Raw genomic sequence first — 20,227 nt, 5'->3', positions numbered from 1 at the left:
AAAAAAAAAAATTGACACCTAGGCGCCCCTTGCCGCCTAGGGAGCGCCTAACGTTTTTTGCAACACTGTATGTAATACAATCTTGTACCAAACGCATCGACCATATGAAGAGATAATAACACTTGTTAACAAGGGTAAACAAATCCCTAGCACAACGTAGCAGAAAGAAAAAGCGTTGATAGGCACCAGCAGTTGGTCCAGTCAAAATGATTGTAACTAGTTAGTTACACACAGGTGGTGCACTCACCTAACCCGATCTCTGGATCAGAACACCAGGTTTTGTCATGTATGAGATTCATGCTACTATACAGAAATTGCAAATCTGAACCCCTCTCATGAGTATGCCACTTAGAATTCGGTATCAAAGCAAGCAACCATAACTTTTGAGACCATGGACCTTGCAAATGGGATGTAACTCAAGCTATACCTGTTGAAATTACAGAAGCAAACAAGATTCTCAGCTAAAAACAGCAATGTGTGGCAAAATCTATCAAAGAAATCTAGTTTAGTATATAACAAATGAGCAAGACTTTCAGTAATCATTACTAAATATCCTATGAACCTAGCTGATGTAGCTATGTGAGACTTGACCAACTTTGTTGGCAATTGTGCTAACATTGACTTAAGGCAATTAGCATTCCAATGATCAACAGATGTGGGGACTTCAAAAGCAATGAAGATTCACTTTGGATTTCACCATACTTAGTGAGATGTGGAATGCAGTATATTTTTTGGTTTTAGAGTGGTCACAAACTAGAAAATCCTGCTGCACTCTGTCTTCCCAACTCAAACTATTAGAGAGTGCAGGTTAATCAGTCTGAAGAAATAAAGAGACATGAGAGCTTACTGACATACCAAATAAGAGCACCAAACTCCAATAAAATTGCCAAAAGTGTAAGTAGCTTGTTCCGCACCTGATACAAAAAGATCAGGCAAGAACAGGTTCAAAAAGCAGTAAGAAAAGGCATTGTCTATATCAGGGAATGACAAAGAAACAGAGAAAGGGACCCAGAAACTCACATATAGAGCACAAAACAAAGCAATGATGATGCTTGCAAGATATATAGCAGTTGCATAGATACGAACAGGGTCCAGCATCATTGTCACTTGTCGTTTAGGTCCTATAAGGAACGCTGTGCTGCCATAAAAAGAATCTAATTTAACAGGTGACTTAATATCTACCACAAAACAGTATTTAGTGCATAGAGAAATGATTTTTAAAGCTTTTGTCAAAGAAAATCTCTGTTGAAACTATAGATATGATAGTGTCAAAACTGTGACATTTAACCATCTATTCTAATGAATTAATTTACAAATGAAAAATAGTAAAAGTCTTTCTGTTATGTCTTGTAGGATGGTATAGATCTTTTTTTCCAGGCAAAATAAAAACCACGCATCATAAAAATTTGATACTCAAACCTTCCAAGTGCAAGCAGATTGCCAAAGGAGAATGTTATTCCAAATTTGACTGGATTAAAAAACACCAACATGGACTATCACATAGAAAAATAAAAAAACAATGTGTTAGATCCTTGGCTCATCAGTAAATAGTACAAAAAATAAATTGAGAAATGAACTTATCTAAGCAAAATTATGGGTGTAAATGAATCAGACCAGCTTGCAAGCTCAAAGAGGCAGGCTCACAAGCCCAGAGAGCCAACATAATTATTTTGTTTTGTACTATCCTTATTTTTTTCCTTTTCCTTGTTACACATACAAAGATTCATATGTACACAACAGCATAGATTACTACTTCTATTTGCAAAAATAATCTTAGTCCTCATTTTGACTGCTTCATTGTTCAGTAAATAAATTGAGAAATAAACTTATCTAAGCAATATACAGGTGTAAATGAATCAGATCAGCTTGCAAGCTCAAAGAGACAGGCTCACAAGCCCAGAAAGCCAACATAATTATTTTGTTTTGTACTATCATTATTTTTTTCCTTTTCATTTTCCTTTTCCTTGTTACACATACAAAGATTCATATGTACACAACAGCATAGATTACTACTACTTGCAAAAATAATCTTAGTCCTCATTTTGACTGCTTCATCATCCAGTAAAAAGTGTAACATAATTATGTCAACACAAACTATAAAAATGGACACTAACCAAGCTAATGATCCATAAAGCTAAGAAATATATTGTTTCAATAGTAGTGAGGTTTTGTTAAACTAGAAAATGCCACTATAACTAAGATATATTTTCAAAATAGAAAATTTGATCCAAGCTCATGCATCTATTGTTTACTTGCGTATAAAAGTAAGAAGCAGAACTAATATTGGCATTGAATGAAATAAGAAACTAAGAATATTAAACATAGAAACTCACCAAAAGTGTACAAGCAACACCAGTAGCGAAGCAAATGGCAAATCCATAAAGCCTCTGGTAAAAGAAGATAAATTAAAATGAAATAAAGACCAAGTTTGAGCTTATAAGACATTCACATAAAGAAACAAATACTTTTAATGCCATCATAATACGGAGTATAACTTTAGTAGACCAGCAGTACAACCATCAGTTGAATCTTACTCTATCTAGGCCTATTATTTCTTTTATTATTCAACTCCTGACTTAAATTATTCATTTCCCCACTGCCTTTTACATCATAGATTTATATCACCTCTCCAATCTAATATAAGTTATAACTCATATGGTGATACTTAAAAAACTACATAGTACTTTTGTTTTGAATGTCATCTAATAGTGTGTTCTTTCAAAAGAACAGCATCCAATAACATATGAACTGAATTAGTTTCACATCATACTTAAATGCAAATCCAAGCCAGAGTAGATTAATTTTCATATAAGAAATGCAATTACACTATGCTTGCTGGTCAGTATATATATAACATCTTTTTTGTTCTGTAAGTAGAAATAAAATTAAAAATGGCAGAAATAATGATAGTACCAATACTAACAATAATAATGATGATGCTTAAACAGTAATTTTCATGCTTAATTTCAATTATGCAGAAAAATAAGCCACAGTTCCAATGTATAATTCTAATTGATCTAGAGAATAATTCGTTTTACTAATACAATATAAATTCATCATTCAAACTAAATAGCTCGAGATTCAGCATTTCAAGACGAATCAAAACCCTTTCAATTAATTAGTTAGGATTGATTCCACCTTTCTACACCATAATTACAAAAACCGGAAACGCTAGTAAGTTCAAAAGAAATAGTGATGGAATGATATTAAGAGCTTGTAACCTGCTTGGTGGAGAGAGTGCAGTTGCGATTGAAGTCGTCGACGAAAGCAAAAGACGAATCCTGCTGCTGATCAGCTTCATCGTCTTCCACATCCATTCCCACCAGCATCTTCATCTTCTCCAGCGCCTGGTTCATCTTCTCCATTTCTCTCTACCTCTCTATCCTACCGTATCGGCTCCGCTTCGTAGCACTTCAACAGTACTCTGCGCTGCACTCTCTGTCTCGCTCCTTCCACAGATACATACACACACACACACTCTCTCTCTCTCTAGCTACAGATGTGTGCGTACAGACATTCACCTCTGCGCTAGGTCGAAAATCAACGGAAGATGAAGATGGGGACGGATCAACGCACTCAATTCAGGACTATACGTCTATACTGCTCTTCGTCAGTTGGGATCTACCGGCTCTCTTTAGGCCGTTCGCTCTTTTATACTTTTATGGCCTTACGCGATCCTAAATTGAACCGGTCCGTCCTTCATGAATCCGGAGGCTTCATTTGTTACATTAATTAATTTGACAAAAATTTGTGTGATGTCCGTCTATCTCTGTTCAGACCCTTAACCAAAATATTCATATAATTATCAAGATTTGAGAAAGCCAAAAATACATGTCTAAGGTTCATTAGACCAATTTCAACAGTCCCATGTAGCACAAATGTTTTAGTAAAATAAGACCTTATTTTAGACAAGAAAGATGATTAATCGATGACTAGACGCTAGGTGCTGCCGGCCGCCTAATGTATCACCACGCCGGCCGCCTAATGTATCACCACCATAATTGGTGGTTTAGGCGGCATTTCACTCAAAACGATACCATTTTGAGTGAATAGCTCTAAATTGTTTAAATTATGAATGTTTTTAATGTTGATTAATCGATGACTAGACGCTAAGTGCGATGCCATTTTGAGTGAATAGCTCTAAATTGTTTAAATTATGAATGTTTTTAATGTTTTTTCTGAGGCTTGAACTTACAACCTTCCAAATATAAGTCCATTTTAGATACTATTAGACCACATAGTTGTCCTTCATATTTTTAATGTTTATATTTTATATTTTAATATTAACTATTAAAGTATTAAATAATTTATAATTATCAAGTCTTAATAAATTTTAAATAAATTTTTAAAAAATAATATAAAATAGGCAGCAATTTTCAATCATGACTGCTGTATCAAATAATAAAATTTGATTAGAATTTAATAGTACAAATAATGGTGTAATAGAACTCCAAAAAAAAAAAAAAAAAAAAAAAAAAAAAAAAAAAAAAAAAAACTATTTCACTGTTCCGACAGTGCCTGTTTCTGAAGATACACAAAGACAATTGTCAAAACCTCCCAAAATCAAGCATTTTCCGCATCCCTCCTCCTCTCGCTTAGATCGCCATGGTAAATTTTCCGTCTGGCTGCCTCTTCAATTATCCTGTATTGAATTAATCTGTGATTACTGATCTTAAGCTTTTCTTTTGAATTTGCTTGACTGCAGACTTTTCTGGAAGAACGAACGACGGTAAAGTTTATTCCTTTTCTCTATGCTTATCTTCATAATTTTGTTTGTTTTTATTCACTTACTCTTTGGATGGGGCACAATTAGATCTTTGAGAATTTAACTTAGCTAGTGTCAAATATGGTGGATTCAAGTCAAGGCTTTTCACATCAGATGCTATGCCCTTTGATTTTAAGAAATACATACGTAGATGTCTTGTTTGAACTGTGTTTTCTGCATACTTGAGAATTAACTAAAGTTGCCTTTCAGTATATGCGGTTTCTTTGTGGTTAGGCAGTCAGCTAAAGCTATATGAGATTTGGCTTAGTGGGCAATAGTGAATGCAGATTTTCAGTCTATAAGAGCTTGAATCCATGGTTTTGACTAGTTTTCCAGAAAATTACCATGAATGCATAGCATTTCTTTAGTAACGTTCTTCTTTCCTATTTGTTTGTGATGAAATTTCCATTTAGTAGTCTAACCTTTCCTCCTCTGAGTATGTGTTTAGGACATGTATAGTACGGTTTGAGATCTTGGCTTTAAAGTGAATCTCTACAAGTTAGTTGTGATTTGTAATCAAGAATGGCGGTAGTTAATTGCATCCAAATATAAAGAACTTGTCAAAAACTCACTATTTAGCATTGAGCCTTGAGGGAATTGTTCGTATTATACTTCCCTTTGTTCATTATCATATGCCCTCTATTTGTAATTCTGTTTTCTGTCACCAACTTCTTGGACTAACAACACGATGCAGACAAGCCATTCTAGGAGAGAGAAGCCCAGAGGACGCCACCATGGTCTAACACAACAAAAAAGGCAAGAGATAAGGGAATGCTTTGAGCTCTTTGATACTGACAACTCTGGTATTATAACCTCTTTGATAACTTTATATATACCAATTATCTCCTGAAATTATGCTAACTATATATGTTCTTTATGTCGTCTTCTTTAGGCACCATAGATGCCAAAGAGTTGAATGTTGCCATGAGGTTTGTATAGCTTTTCACAAATTTTCCATTGTTGATGACGAAAGACTAATTAGTATCAAAGGGATATTCTTTGAGTATATATAACTTAACGGAGTTTTATTACAGGGCTCTGGGTTTTGAAGCAACTGAAGAGGTAACTATAAATTCCAATGAATCTACTTGAAATAGTTGGTTTTGTGGTACTACTACATGATTCTTTTATGGTTTTGTTTTTAGATTCACCGGTTAGTTTTGTTTGTTCATCTTGTGAACATTTCATGCTCTCCCCAGTCCCCAATTAAATTGATGTCACAATTGAAACATGTGCTCCATCTCAACTAAAAGCCTAAGCTGATAGTTGGATTACACATTTATGTTTATATGTTCAAACGTGTGGTTCCTTTGTCGGTGATAACATGGCTAAGATCTACTTGAATTTGTAATTCCAGGAAATCAACCGAATGATTGCGGAAGTTGACAAGGATGGCAGTGGAGCAATTGATTTCGATGAGTTTGTGCATATGATGACTAATAAATTTGGGGAGAGGAGCACTAAAGAAGAACTCACAAAAGCATTCCAGATCATTGATCAAGATAAAAATGTATTTATCTATCTAGCCATCTTTAGTCCCGCAACGTGTGATGCCCTATTTTCCTAGTCTAAAATTCTTTATATGCAGGGGAAAATCTCCGCTGGAGACATTAAGCGTATTTCCAAGGAATTGGGCGAGCATTTTACTGATGAAGAGATTCAACTGATGATTGAGGGAGCTGATCAAGATCGTAAGTTTATTATTGTTTCTTGATTTCAATCTTTTACTTGAAACTTTTTGCAAGTGTTGTGTTCTTCATACAAAATGGACAATGAATTAAATTTTGAAGCCTTGTGAAATGTTGTAGGTGATGGAGAAGTTAGCTCAGAGGAATTCATGAGAATGATGAGGAGGACTGCCTTTGGGCGTTAGAGCTTGTAGTTTTTGTTCCTAAGCCCAAAAATGTAATTTCGTTCTTAGATCTATGTAAACTAGTTCTGAAAACTGGTTGTGAAGTCTGTGTGTGCAAAACTGCAAATACTGGTTTTGTAATATACTAAATCATGTGCACTTTGGTTTCTTAAGCATTACATATCTTAATAGCAATTCAACCACCCCACCCCACCCACCCCGCCCCATAGTTACATGAAATAAAGCTTTTAGTCCTTTAATTGTCAACATGAATATTATTGGTTGTTTAATTTTTATGAGATATGGTTTTGGTTGTTCACCAACGGTAGAAGTCATTGCCCTGTTTGATAAAATAGTTAGTCTATCGGTCAATTTTGACTTATTTGACAATTATTAACTGTTTGATTTAGTTAAACAACCAATATGCATGTTTAATTAATTAACTTTGTATAACAACTTATTGTTTCAAAACACTAAAATTCAAAAAGCTACTCAAAACAACTTTTTGAGAAAGTCATTTTATATGTAATCAGTTATTAACTAACAGCTAATTTACCAAATATCTTTTTACAATCAACTAATGTTATTAACTAGTCAAACCCACTAAATTACCAATCCAATCAGCTAACAACTATTTATCGAACACTCCCATTACTTTTTTGGTTGATGAAGGAAATTCGCAATTACTATTCAATGATGTATATTAAGTAAATTATACTTTGTGACTCTAGTCGGTAAAGGTTTATTATTACATTGTTATATCTGTTCATATACTTTCTCAACCTACTGAAACACAGAGAAGTCTAACCCGGGTACCATTAGACCATATAATATAGGTAACGCTATTTTTATTTATTGTTTATTATATTTATTTATTTCACACATACATCATACATGGTCCACATGGAGGGGATAAATGTCATTTTTACAAAACGAGAGACCACATAATAAATCTTTTCGGAAAAAAACAAAATAATGGAGAGATCAGTTGACCACACGACAATTCTGTCGGACTTCTCCTTGCGACCCTTCTTTGACGTCGAGCCTGCCCATCTTCACCATAGCTTGCTGGAAATGGAGGAAGAACATGGCCTGGTTCATGGCATAGTTGTTGACCAGGCCACGTGTCGCAGGGCTGGCGTACAGTGTCTGATCGGAGAAAAGCACGCCACTCCTTCGTTGCAGCGCGTTGAAATAATCGTTGTCGAATGCGTTCCTCGTTGAATCGAAGGGTTGCTCCGCCGCGTCGCCGCCGGCGCCGCATGTTGTCGACAGGGTTTTCGCGAACTGGTTGTCGATGGTGGGGTCCACGTCATGCGTGTTGTCGAAGTTGCTCAGCCTGTGCTTGAACGACGCGCACCTCGCGACTCCCAGGGTGTGTGCGCCCGACAAGACTACCATTTCTTGAGCGGTAAATCCGCGCCGCCCAAACGTGGCAATTAGCTCAGAACTGTTGAGGGTGGGGAATGGTAGATTAATGGTGTCTTCTATTCTTGATCTTCTTCCATCTTTTCTGCCTTTGGGTATCTCATAATATGGGCCCCCAGCCTAATATATGCATGGAATAGATAAAAGAATATTCAAAAAAGATAACTGAACACCGACACTATGCCACTGTTTAATAAAATAATTAGCTTAATAGTCAATTTTGACTTATTTGACCACTATTAACTGTTTGACATGGTTAAAAATTCAATATATATGTTTGGTTAATCCGTTTTAATTATCAATTAACTTTTTAAGAAAATAAATTATACCAAACAACTATCACTTAATAGCTAATTTACCAAAACATTTTTTTACAATCAGCTAATGTTATCAACTAATCATGCCCTCTAACCCAATCAACTAATATGGATCAGCTAACAGCCATTTAGCAAACAGGGTAAGACTTACAAAGAAAACAGCATCTCTGGCACCCATGGCGACAATATCAGCACAAGAAACAACTCCGGGGCATTGCCTCTCGAGCTCATCCTTGGCGTCGTCTATAACTTCGTATCCTCTTAAGCTCAAATTGGCCGGGGAGTCCTTTTCTGCTGTGTTGTCCTTGGTTGAATCAATCAATACTGATGCATCGCATCCCTATAAAGCAGCTTAGGTTACGCATAACTGATTGACTTAAACTAAAAAAAACCATTAGCTACTCATATTAGGAGTATTATATGGGATTGGCCCTTCCCAGTATTATTCCATTATTCCATGCATGCATGCAAGGTTTATATATATGTATATATATAGAGAGAGAGAGAACCTGGATGAAGCAGTCGTGGAAGTGCATCCTAACGAGAGAAGCAGCAAGAGTAGGATCTTTCTGCAAGTGCCTGTTTACAGTGTTCTTAATGATCAAATCAGCTATGGGGCATGCCAAGATATAGTAATCCATCCTCAGACCATCCACAATAGCTCCATGCATCCATCCATTCAGTACTACATTCATCACAAACATCACTGTGAAGATATCATACTTAGCCATCTATATATCTCTGCAATCTCAAACAACAAAATCAATCTTGAGATCGAGAATGGAAGATGATAATGGAGTGATTAAGATCAGAGTAGAAGACTACAAGAATGGTGGTGTTTATCAGCTGAGTACAAAAGCTGGTTTGAATTTATAGATGGAGAGATCTGATCAAACAAACATGAAAAGGTTAGGTAATAGTGTACGAGATAAGCAACATTGTTAATTAAATAATTAACATTAAAATACAATAATTGATTTGATCGAACATGCCCAACAGAAGTACAGCAAATGTATATATAGCTGGTTTCCATTCACGAAAAAGAAGGATTTGGTTTTGTGGTCATCCATCCAAATTGCCACTTGTCTCTTTCACGAAGTGGAGGATACTCGTTTTGGGATAGCTTTTTGCTTACTAAAACAAGGATACAATAATGGTTTAGAATAGAAAATAAAAAATAAAAATGATAATCACAAGATTACAATTTCAATTTTCAACCTGAATAATTTATTGACCCTTTTTAATTGAACTAGATAGTCAATTATGGACAAATTGGTTTATCTTTTTGTAATTTTTGTCAATCTTTTGTCTATCATGATCACAAAACCGAGTAGTGATTGAGAATTTTTTTTTAAAATACAAATTATTATAAGTATTGTGGGTGGTACATACGCGTGAAATTCCGTCCGCACGCATTTATTGGACCACTGCTCAGCTTATCCAGTCTTCAAATAATGCATGGAGCCGACTACCTACCTTCCAAGTTTAAGTCAAATCAAACATCGAATATTTTAGTTAAGTCAAATCAAATTTCCACCACTATTTCTCTGAGTTTGTATATATACGTAATGATTGCAAGCTCTTGGCCGTGGAATTAGAAAGGCGATTAGAGTTTAATGTTTAATGGATTTCCTTGTTGAGTTATATTTGAATTTATAGACACAATCACTTTCTTGAAGAGGTTTTCATTTTGAAATTGTTACGTAGTAGCTAGCTGGAGATAGTTGAGTAGCTGTAACTTACAAGAATGCGAGTGGAATAGGAGTGCGTAATTAGAAATTTATCCTTTTAATTTACTCGGTGATGGTTTTTGGGTTTTCAGGCCCAAGGAGGTCCAACACAACCTTCGGCTGGAGGATACACCTTTCAATAAAAATGTATGCCTATATTGGAAATAATGCTAGCGCTCGGAATCTCTTTGGTATTCTCCCCTCTCCGGGTATTCAATCGTCTGTCCTTTTACAAGAGTGGAGGAGCCTTTAAATAGCGGCTCCTCCTCTACCGACTTGAAGGCCCTTAATGGCTGACTTCAAGACTAATCAAGATATGGAGCCGTTGGACGCCATTACTTGGTCGACCAACGGCTCTTCCAGGCTTGTAACAGCCTGACCGAGTCCTGCTTTCAATGCCCTAACGGCTCCCTTTTAAACGAGCCTCTTCAATGCTCTCAACGGCTCCTTGAACCGAGTCTTTCCCTGGGCTTGGGCCTTGGTCGACTCCTCGTCTCAGCCTAAGCTCCCACTGGGCTCCTCTTTAGCAGTTCTGAACCAGGCCCGTGCCTGGGCCTGGGCCGACTCCAGGACTCGGCCCAATTGCTCTTCGGGCTCCTCGGACGCTGGCCCACTTCTCCTGTCTCGACCCATTTCCTTTGGGCCCCTATCTCTTGGGCCGGGGTCCTTACCCCATCAACTAGTCCCTCACTTTTTCATACCCGGTACGCTAGCCTGGGTTTGGAAAAGTAGCAACTGTCCATCTCCTTCAATCACCGTATCCACGCCTTGAATAACCTTTTGTAACGTCCGGATCATCAGCCATTCTCTCCGGATCTCACGGGGCCGTTTGGATTCTTCTGTCTAGACTTGGCACCTATAAATGGCCTCCTCCCTTCTTTCTTTCTTTCACAAGTCCATCATGGGTCGTTCTCCTCTGAAAGAAAAACGAATTGACTTTGGGTCCCCTTGGCGTCCGCTGCCTTCCAAGCGGACTCGGCCTGAAAGGGAACACAAAAAGAAGACTCCTCGCCCGGCTTCTCAGAGATCTCCTGCCGGCGCTACTCCTTCAGCTTCTCAGCCGCCGACTCCTCCTCGACGTGAGGTCGCTCCATCTTCACGCCCTCCGCCGACTCCCACAACTGCCCGAGTGACTTCTCAAGACGGGTCCTTCGTTGAGGTGGCGGTTCCAGAGCAACTTACTTTCAGAATGACCTTTTCAATCCCGCTGGACGACCTGGATGGGCCAGTTACGGGCCTAATGAATGATGAAGATTACGCCCGCTACCTGGAGGCGTATCCGGATGATGAGGAGCCAATTGCGCCACCACTCATGCCAGCTTTCTGGGACTCGTTCTGTCCATCCCCACCTGGACCACCGGGGGGATTCTTTGGGGGCGACTCTTCCTCGCCCGGCGAGTGATCGTATGTACCAGAGTCGGCCATAGTTCGGAGGAATCTTTTTTAGGAGCATTTTCATATTCCTTATTGTAATAAGCTCCTTGCTACTTGTACCCTCCTTTTTTATAATAATAATAATAATAAATGCTACTTTCGCCTTGCCTTATGTTTTGTCGTGTTTCTTTGCGTATCCATCCTGACGACTGGTCAAGGAGTCGGTCACATCATCAGACTCTTTTCAGTCTGACACCTGCAAGATTCCCCGTATCTTGGGCAAATCCAATATTCTCTGCGTTGGCGTGCAAATCTTGCTCTTCCCGGGCGGATCTGATGGAACTAATCTCTGACAGAGATTCGCGTCATCCGTCTAATCCGGCTCAGGTATGTCAGTTATAATCTCCTCCGTGATTATCGCCTAGATATTCGCCTTTACTGGGCTATATAAAGACCCTTCACAGTTGATGCAAATCGCAACACTCTTCATTTTGCGAAAGCACGGCGCTATGAGTTACAGGGATGGTGATCGTCGCTGGTCCATTCGCAACAAGGAACATGCTCGACTGGAGCAATTGAGGCAGAAGAGGCTGGCTAATGGAGGTCGTTTGGTGGGCGACTCGGCTTCAGACCCCATTGTGGTGCCTCCAGACATGCTGGACCTGATGTGTAAGGAGCCTATCGATGTGGAGATGGAGCCTGTGGTGGAGGATCCAGAACCGATGGTGGAAGAGAAGTGGGAGGCTCCTCCTCTCTTTGGTGTTGCCATGTCGCCGAGCGCTCTGGAGAGACCCTTGCAAATGATCGATGACGGGAAGCCAGCCGTGTATCTGGACGAAATGCCTGAGCCTGAGCCGAGTCCTCCGCCTTTAAGCTCTCAGTACCTCCTGGAAGGCCCTCCGACTGCTCGCCCGTCGACAGAGAAAGAAGCCAAGCCTTGACCCGTTTTCCTCTTGTAACTTGCATCGGCCGAGTTCTGGGCCTTGTAATCTTCGTACTTATTAAATAAACTGTGTGCTTTTGTGTCCGACCCTACTTTTTCTTATTATTTGTCGCCCGACCTCTGATCTATGGGACTGATTCCTAGTCTTGCTACGGCGAGACCCTCTTGGCGAGAGAGTCGCCGAGTCTGCTTGCCGACCTGGCGACCGGAGTCTCTTCGTGAACTTGGCTGATATCATCTGATGGGCCGGGTTCTACCGGGTCGTTCTAGAAGTTTCTAGCTCGTACCTCGTGGGCCTAGAGGCCATGGCTTATGATGGGCTTCCGGCTTAGCAGGCCGGGTCACTGACGTCCGTCCCTAGCCTAGGGCAGACGCGCCGTCTGCAAGCTAACCCTAGGCCTGAACCGTTGCCCCGCCTTTTGAGGCATTAAATGCGGTGTCTCTTCACATCCCGTCACCTCCACTTCCTCCAACGAGAAGGTGACACGTGGCCGTCCTTTGGAATTCCTCCCCCTTTAAATAGCCACTTCGTCTCTCTTTCCATTCTCTTCTCCAGTCTTTCCTTTCAACCTCAACTCGAGCTTCTCCGGCCACTCTGCATTTCCTCCGATCTCTCACCTAACTTAGGTAATGTCTTCTTCTTCACATTCTTCTTCTTCCCGTCGTTACTCGGTCGATAACCCGGTGGCGACTTCCCCCTCTTCTTCTTCTCCTCCCCGTCATATGGAACTTCCGGCGGACGTTCCATCGACGTCTTCTCTTCCTCCGACCCCCTCTTCTTCGGGGGTGGTTACTCCGATGAGCCCCGCTCCTTTAACGACGGTGGCGGCTCTGTCGGGCGGCATCGGACGGCCGCGAGGCAAGTTCGATTCAATCGTCCGTCCTTCCGGGCCACCGTCCGTCGTTAATGCGGCGGACCTGGAAATGGCCCAATACCTTCTTGGGCCTTCAGCCGTAGTCCTTGCCCCGGAAGGCCGGCAAATTTACGACCCCCCCCCGAGGGTTATGTCGGCATTCACTTGCACTCGGTCGCCTTTGGCTTCCGAGTTCCTCCGTGTCCTTTCCTTTCCCTTTTTTATCGCCATTATAACTTAGTTCCGGGCCAATTAGTGCCCAATTCTCACCGACTCCTCACCTGCTTCGTCAACCTCTGCCACTGGTGGTTGTGTGAGCCGGATCTGGACCTGTTCCGGTATCTTTTTACCGTGAACAAGGTCGGCTCGCACTCGCCAGGCTTTGTTCAAGTTGCCGCTCGCCCGGGGCGACAGCTTTTCGAGGGGTTGTCCGACTCCATTAAGGACTGGAAGCTCCTCTATTTCTTTGTCCGGCCTGCTTTCTCTTCCTTCACCTTTCTGACCTTGTGGCCGGTCGCTCTATTCAAGCCTTGCTCTCGGCGTGCCGTCCCTACCAACGATGCGGTCCTGGGCGGCGAGTTCTTGAGGGGCTTTGGGCCGTACTCCGTCAAGTATTGGTCCCGAGTCCGAGCCATGGCTAAGCGTGGCTTACTGCCGGAGGGTGCGGCCACCGTAGGTAGTTTTCGTTACCTCTCGTTTCCTCTCCTTTTTATTCTGTCACATTCCGACTCGGAATACTTATGATTTTCCTTCCTTTCGCAGGTCCGTACGACTCCGACTCCTCCAGTTCCGACGAGGCCGCTGAACCGACTCCAGAGATGACGGACAGATCCGAAAAGATGAGGCGTCGGCTGACCCAGCGCACTTCCGGCACTGCTGCTGCCTCTTCCTCCCAACCGTCTCCGGCTCCAAGGTCGACTTCCCCACCACCTCGTAATGTGGTGGATTTGACTCCGTCGCCAGTTGTGTCGCCCACTCGGTAGCCGCCTCCTCAGACAGAGAGTCCAAGCTCTAAGCGTCCGGTCGGTCAAACTGATGAGCCGACTCCGAAAAGGATCCGGCTGTGCCACGAGGTAGAAGAGGATGCCCAGATCTAGATGGGTGCCTCCTCCGTCCGCAAGTGGTGTGCTAACGTCCTTCTGCCTAAGGACGTGGCGGCGACTCATGCTCTGGGGGATGAGTACATCATCGAGGCCTCGCTGCGCCAGTCGTACCGCGTAAGTGTTCCCGACTTCATTCCTCTCATTCGTTCTTTCCTTTTATTATCTGACTCGTGGCCATTTCGCAGAACCTCACCTTCCAGATGGAGATGAGCAAGCGGCTGCAGAACTACAGGACCGAGATGCGGTCTATGGCCCTCAAGTTACGCCAGACGGAGGAGGCCTTTCTGGAAGAGCAGGCAAAGCACCTCAAGGTGGTGGAAGTGCACAACTCCGAGATGCTGAGGGTCACCCGTCAGTGGGAGGAGGAGCGGGACAAGGTGGCGATGATCGCTGCGACCTCCGTTGAGGCTTACAAGAAGTCGGCTGTCTTTGAGGCGGATGTGAAGGCGGCGATAGAGGCTCACCAAAAGGAAATCGCCAAGGAGTGGTTGTCGACGCCGGATGGTGACGAGTTCCTCCTGGACTTGGGCGAGCGTGACTATCGCCTTAGCTTTCGCGAGGCGCAGACAGAAATCCACTCTGCCTTGCTGGTCCGCGACTCCTCTTTCACTCCCGAGGGCTGGGGCCTCAAGCCCGTGATAGACGCTCTTCCGGCGACTAAAGGACCGTCGGCGACTGTTGACCCGGCAGCTCTTCAGGCGGCTGCTGATCCGGCGACTCTTCCTGCAGCAACACCTCCTGAGCTCGCCGAGTCCTCTCTTCAGGCTGAGGACCCTTCTTCTGTTCCCCTGGATGGACCAACAGCAGGGGCTCAAATTGAAGGGATTGATGTCGACACCCCCTCCCCAGTAGTTTAGGGCTATTCTTTTAGGATAATCCCTTTTGTAAAGGCTGGCCTCCTTCTCGGACCTTTTTTAATTTTAATAAAATTCCCATTTTCTCTTCCTTTTCGTATTATCTTGGGCTTGACGCTTTTTCTTTAACCTTCAATGGTTCTGTAAATCGAAGAAGTATTCTTAAGGCACCGGACCCTGCTAACCCTGAGGGACGACTTAGGATCGCGTCCTTGTTAACTCTTCGGGTGCCAGTCGAGGCGACTTCCTTTAGCCTTTTTCGGAAACGACTAAGGGCCTGGGCCCTTGTTTCCTAACTCTTTCTCGCCGAGTCCCTCAGTCGAGGCAACTCCTTGGGCTTTTTCTTTCTCAGAAACGTTTAGGGTCAGTGCCCCGTTGTTTCTTTAAATACTCGCCGAGTCCCTTAGTCGAGGCGACTCCTCTTGGTTTTTTCACAGAAACGACTAAGGGTCTGGGCCCTTGTTTCCTAACTCTTTCTTGCCGAGTCCCTCAGTCGAGGCGACTCCTTAGGCTTTTTCTCTCTCAGAAACGTTTAGGGTCAGTGCCCCGTTGTTTCTTTAAATACTCGCCGAGTCCCTCAGTCGAGGCGACTCCTCTTGGCTTTTCCACGGAAACGACTAAGGGTCTGGGCCCTTGTTCCCTAACTCTTTCTCGCCGAGTCCCTCAGTCGAGGCGACTCCTTAGGCTTTTTCTTTCTCAGAAACGTTTAGGGTCAGTGCCCCGTTGTTTCTTTAAATACTCGCCGAGTCCCTCAGTCGAGGCGACTCCTCTTGGCTTTTTCACGAAAACGACTAAGGGTCTGGGCCCTTGTTTCCTAACTCTTTCTCGCCGAGTCCCTCAGTCGAGGCGACTCCTTAGGCTTTTTCTTTCTCAGAAACGTTTAGGGTCAGTGCCCCGTTATTTCTTTAAATACTCGCCGAGTCCCTCAGTCGAGGCGACTCCTCTTGGCTTTTTCACGGAAACGACTAAGGGTCTGGGCCCTTGTTTCCTAACTCTTTCTTGTCGAGTCCGGGGAGTGATTAACTGTAACTTGTACTTTTATTCGAGTCTCTCATGACCCTTGGGCCCATACATGTTTTGTGCCTTTCTATTGATAGAACTTCTTTAGGTGGATGACGTTCCAAATCCGGTCCACGGGCTTGCCCTCCATGGTTTCCAATTTGTAGGTTCCAGCTTGGACAACCGCGGCAATGCGGTATGGTCCCTCCCACTTAATCGCAAGCTTGCCCCCCTCTGTGGGCTGACTGGCCTGTCGATCCCGTAGTACGAGGTCGCCGACCTGGAAGGCTCGCGGACGAATCCTCCGATCGCGGTATCTTTTTACCGCCTGTTGGTATTCAGCCATTCGCGCACTCGCGGCTTCCCTCTTTTCTTCTAAGAAATTTTTCTCAATTCGAAGAATCTCTTCGTTCTCCGTGTCTGAATAGGTACGGACCCGGTGAGTGGGCTCGACCACCTCAATTGGAACCTTGGCCTCAAAGCCGTACGCGAGTGAGAATGGACTCTCTCCCGTTGCTCGCCGCTGGGTAGTGCGATAAGCCCATAGGACTCGGTCAAGCTCATCCCCCCAATTCCCTCGAATATCTTCCAATTTCTTCCGAATCCCATCCACTAGCGTTCGGTTCACGTTCTCGACTTGTCCGTTGGCCTGTGGGTATGCCACCGACACCTTAGTGTGGCGGATATCGTGTCGGCGGCAGAAGTCGGCGAATGCCTGACAATCGAACTGTCGCCCGTTGTCGCTGACAATGTGCTCGGGCAGGCCGAAGCGGCAAATCACCCTTTTCCACAAAAAGCGTCGGCATTGGTACTCGGTTATGGTAGCCAGTGGTTCCGCCTCGACCCACTTGGTGAAGTAGTCGATAGCTACGACACAGAACTTCAAGCCTCCGGGGGCGACTGGTAATGGCCCCAACAAATCAATCCCCCAATTGGCAAATGGGATGGCGGTGGTGACCGCCGTGTAAAAGGTAGCTGGCCGAGTGTCTTTCTTGGCGAACGCCTGGCAAACGCCGCACTTGGATATCCATTCAATACAATCCCGCATCATGGTTGGCCAATAATATCCTTGGACGACTAGCTTCCGAGGGAGCGTGTGGGCGCCTTGGTGCGCGGCACAAATGCCTCTATGGGCTTCGTCCATTATTTTCTCGGCCTCGGGCCTTAGCAAACACTTTAACAAAGGTCCTCCGAACGACCGTTTATATAGTTGCCCATCAATGATTTGGAAAGAGGGGGCCTTTCGTCGAACCCTTGCGGCGACTCCCGGGTCTACCGGTAACTCGCCTTTTTCTATGAGTCGCCGGATGTCCTCTATCCAGAACATCTCGGGTTTTTTCTCTCGGTCTCATTCCTCGCCAGTCACTTGCTGGATCCTTAGCGGTGTTTCTTCAATGCTTGGTCGACTTAGCTCCTCCTTCTGACAGATTTTTGCCAGGTGGTCCGGTACCCCCTCCAAGGCAATCTTGGACAATATGTCAGCTTCTATGTTATCCGTTCGGGATATATACTCTATTTCGTAGGCTCCAAACTCTTTTAACATCTCAACCGCGCGCTCTCTATATAGAGCCATCCGGGCGTTCTTGGCCTCGCACGTGTCTGAGATCTGCCCGACTACCAACCTAGAGTCAGTCTTGACTCGTAATCTTTCAACCCCTAAGGCCCTGGCGAGTCGGAGGCCGTTTAACACAGCTTCGTACTCGGCCTCGTTGTTGGAGGCTTGGAACAGGTAGCTCAAGGCATAATACAGTCAGAATCCTTCGGGAGTGATAAGCACAACACCACCTCCACAGTGCTGTCGGCTTGATGCTCCATCCGCATGCATTTCCCACCACTCGCCTAAGCAATTCTCCGTGGCGTGTTCCTTCTCTTCCTCACTCGCCGTGCATTCGACCAAGAAGTCGGCCAAGGCTTGCCCTTTTATGGAAGGCCGGGGTTGGTACTCAATCCCATACGGGTTAGCTCTACGGCCCATTTTACCAGGCGGCCGGACGACGAAGGGTTTCGCAAAACGCTCCCGAGCGGTTGGTCCGTCAGTACTCGTACGGTGTGGGCTTGGAAGTAGGGCGCCAACTTGCGTACGTTGATCACCAACGCATATACAATCTTTTCCAGGGCGGTATACCTAGACTCGGCAGCCTTCAGGGAGCAGCTTACGTAATAGACCGGGTGCTGGACTCGTTCTTCCTCTCAGACCAACACCGAACTTACCGCCTTGCAGGAGGCGGCTAAGTACAGAAATAAAGGCTCACCCGCCTGGGGGGTAGACAATACCAGGGGTGTCGAGAGGTATTGTTTCAATTCCTCAAACAACTGCTGGCACTCAGGAGTCCAAGCGAATCCTTCCTTCTTCTTCATGGCTTCGAAGAAAGGCACGGTCTTATCCGCCGCCTTACTCAGGAAGCGGCTAAGGGCGGCCAGTCGGCCGGTCGGCCGTTGCAGGTCTTTTACAGTGCTGGGAGGCTGCATGTCGATGATAGCCTGTACTTTCTCAGGGTTAGGCTCGATACCTCGCTTGGTGACCATGTAGCCTAGAAACTTTCCACCTTGCACGGCGAACGCGCATTTCTTAGGGTTCAGCCGGAGGTTGTACTTTATCATCACTTTAAAACAGTCGGCCAAATCTTCTGCGTGTCTGCTCTCCTCTCGGCTCTTGACGAGCATGTCATCGCGGGCCACCATTCGGGTATATGTGGCTCCGGCGTTCTTGAGCCCGAAGGGCATGACTCAGTAACAATAAACTCCGTCCGGCGTCAGAAACGCGGTTTTTTCTTCGTCCACCGAGTGCATAAATATCTGATGGTACCCCCTAAAGGCGTCCATAAAGCTCAACAGTGCCGATCCCGCCGTCTCGTCGACCAGTTGGTCGATCCGAGCTAAGGGAAACGGGTCTTTTGGGCAGGCCTTATTAAGGTCCGTGTAGTCCACGCACATCCGCCACGCCGGGGGCTTGGGTACAAGGACCACATTCGCCAACCACTCTGGGTACTTAACCTCGCGGACGTGCCTGGCTGCTAGTAGCGTGCTCACTTCCTTCTTCACAAATTCTCTTCGGTCGCTGGCCAGGTATTTCTTCTTCTGTATGACTGGTCGATGCTCGGGATCCACGGCGAGTCTGTGCGATATGATCGATCGGTCGATGCCAGGCATGTCCTCCGGGCCCCAGGCGAAAACCCTCCGGTGTTCCCGGAACACCTTTACAATCTCCTCCTTTACTGTCTCGGGGAGGCCGACTCCAATTCGGACCCGTCGGTCCGGCTGTGTGGGGTCGATCTCGACTTCCTCCAACTCGACGGCAGGCTCTGGGCGAGGTACTATCGTCTTTTTTGGGGGCCTCTCGGTGATCTCATGGACCTGCATCTCGCGTTTGCCCATCCCTCTACATGCCTGTAGATAGCAGTCGCGGGCGACTTTACGGTCACAGCGCACCGTACCTATGCCGTTTGGCGTGCGGAATTTCAAGCAAAGATGCTCGATTGAAATCAGAGCTCCTAGATCCTCGAGACCCGGTCGGCCGAGTATAGCGTTATGCGAACAGACCAAGTTTACCACAATGAACTTCATGCTGAGTTTCTGTACATCTGGATAACTGCCAATCTCAACTGGAAGTGTGATCGACCCTTCCGCCTCCACCGAGTCCCCTGTGAAACCGGCGAGGGGAGTTTTGACGGGATTCAGCTGTTCTCAAGTCAGCCCCATTTTGATGAAGGTTTCTAGGTATAGCACATTGACGCTGCTCCCGGTGTCCACCAGGATTCGTCGAACGACAACGCCATTGATGTCCATGGCTATAACCAACGCATCTCGATGCGGTATCTCTCCGGCCGGTAAGTCTTTGTCAGTGAACACTATGGGCTCTCGGCACACCTTTTTAGAGTTTTCCTCGCGCGCGTACACCGTCCCGACGTACAACTGTTGGGCCCAGGCTTTTCTGGTGTTCGCTGAGTCACCACCTTCCGGCCCGCCGACTATCATGTTGATAACCGGCTTCTGGCGCCACTGAGCCTC

At 44.6% G+C, this 20,227-nt stretch overlaps 3 protein-coding genes across 3 annotated transcripts; 1 reads left to right on the top strand and 2 right to left on the bottom strand.

Annotated features, from left to right (window-relative positions):
* Positions 1 to 85: 85 nt before the first annotated feature.
* Positions 86 to 3,730, bottom strand: LOC109194103 (vesicle transport protein SFT2B). The gene is made up of 6 exons (XM_019344989.1): positions 3,222 to 3,730; positions 2,334 to 2,387; positions 1,420 to 1,493; positions 1,021 to 1,138; positions 856 to 914; positions 86 to 427 (listed from the first exon to the last, which is right to left on the bottom strand). Exons 1-6 carry the CDS (start codon positions 3,363 to 3,365, stop codon positions 349 to 351), a joined length of 528 nt encoding a protein of 175 aa, XP_019200534.1. The 5' UTR covers positions 3,366 to 3,730; the 3' UTR covers positions 86 to 348.
* Positions 3,731 to 4,480: 750 nt separating this feature from the next.
* On the top strand, positions 4,481 to 6,812 carry LOC109193804 (probable calcium-binding protein CML20). The gene is made up of 8 exons (XM_019344620.1): positions 4,481 to 4,608; positions 4,706 to 4,729; positions 5,460 to 5,568; positions 5,658 to 5,694; positions 5,800 to 5,827; positions 6,123 to 6,275; positions 6,354 to 6,456; positions 6,574 to 6,812. The coding sequence occupies exons 1-8, from the start codon at positions 4,606 to 4,608 to the stop codon at positions 6,636 to 6,638; spliced, it is 522 nt and encodes a 173-aa protein (XP_019200165.1). The 5' UTR covers positions 4,481 to 4,605; the 3' UTR covers positions 6,639 to 6,812.
* A 642-nt stretch (positions 6,813 to 7,454) lies between these two features.
* LOC109146585 (peroxidase 47-like) lies at positions 7,455 to 9,275 on the bottom strand. The gene is made up of 3 exons (XM_019294263.1): positions 8,872 to 9,275; positions 8,514 to 8,702; positions 7,455 to 8,165 (listed from the first exon to the last, which is right to left on the bottom strand). Exons 1-3 carry the CDS (start codon positions 9,091 to 9,093, stop codon positions 7,602 to 7,604), a joined length of 975 nt encoding a protein of 324 aa, XP_019149808.1. The 5' UTR covers positions 9,094 to 9,275; the 3' UTR covers positions 7,455 to 7,601.
* Between the last annotated feature and the right edge of the window lie 10,952 nt (positions 9,276 to 20,227).

This window comes from Ipomoea nil, unplaced genomic scaffold, assembly GCF_001879475.1.
Source record: "Ipomoea nil cultivar Tokyo-kokei standard unplaced genomic scaffold, Asagao_1.1 scaffold1932, whole genome shotgun sequence".
Classification (NCBI taxonomy): domain Eukaryota; kingdom Viridiplantae; phylum Streptophyta; class Magnoliopsida; order Solanales; family Convolvulaceae; genus Ipomoea; species Ipomoea nil.
Note: the sequence above shows the minus strand (reverse complement) of the source record. Positions and strands in the feature narration are given on the sequence as shown.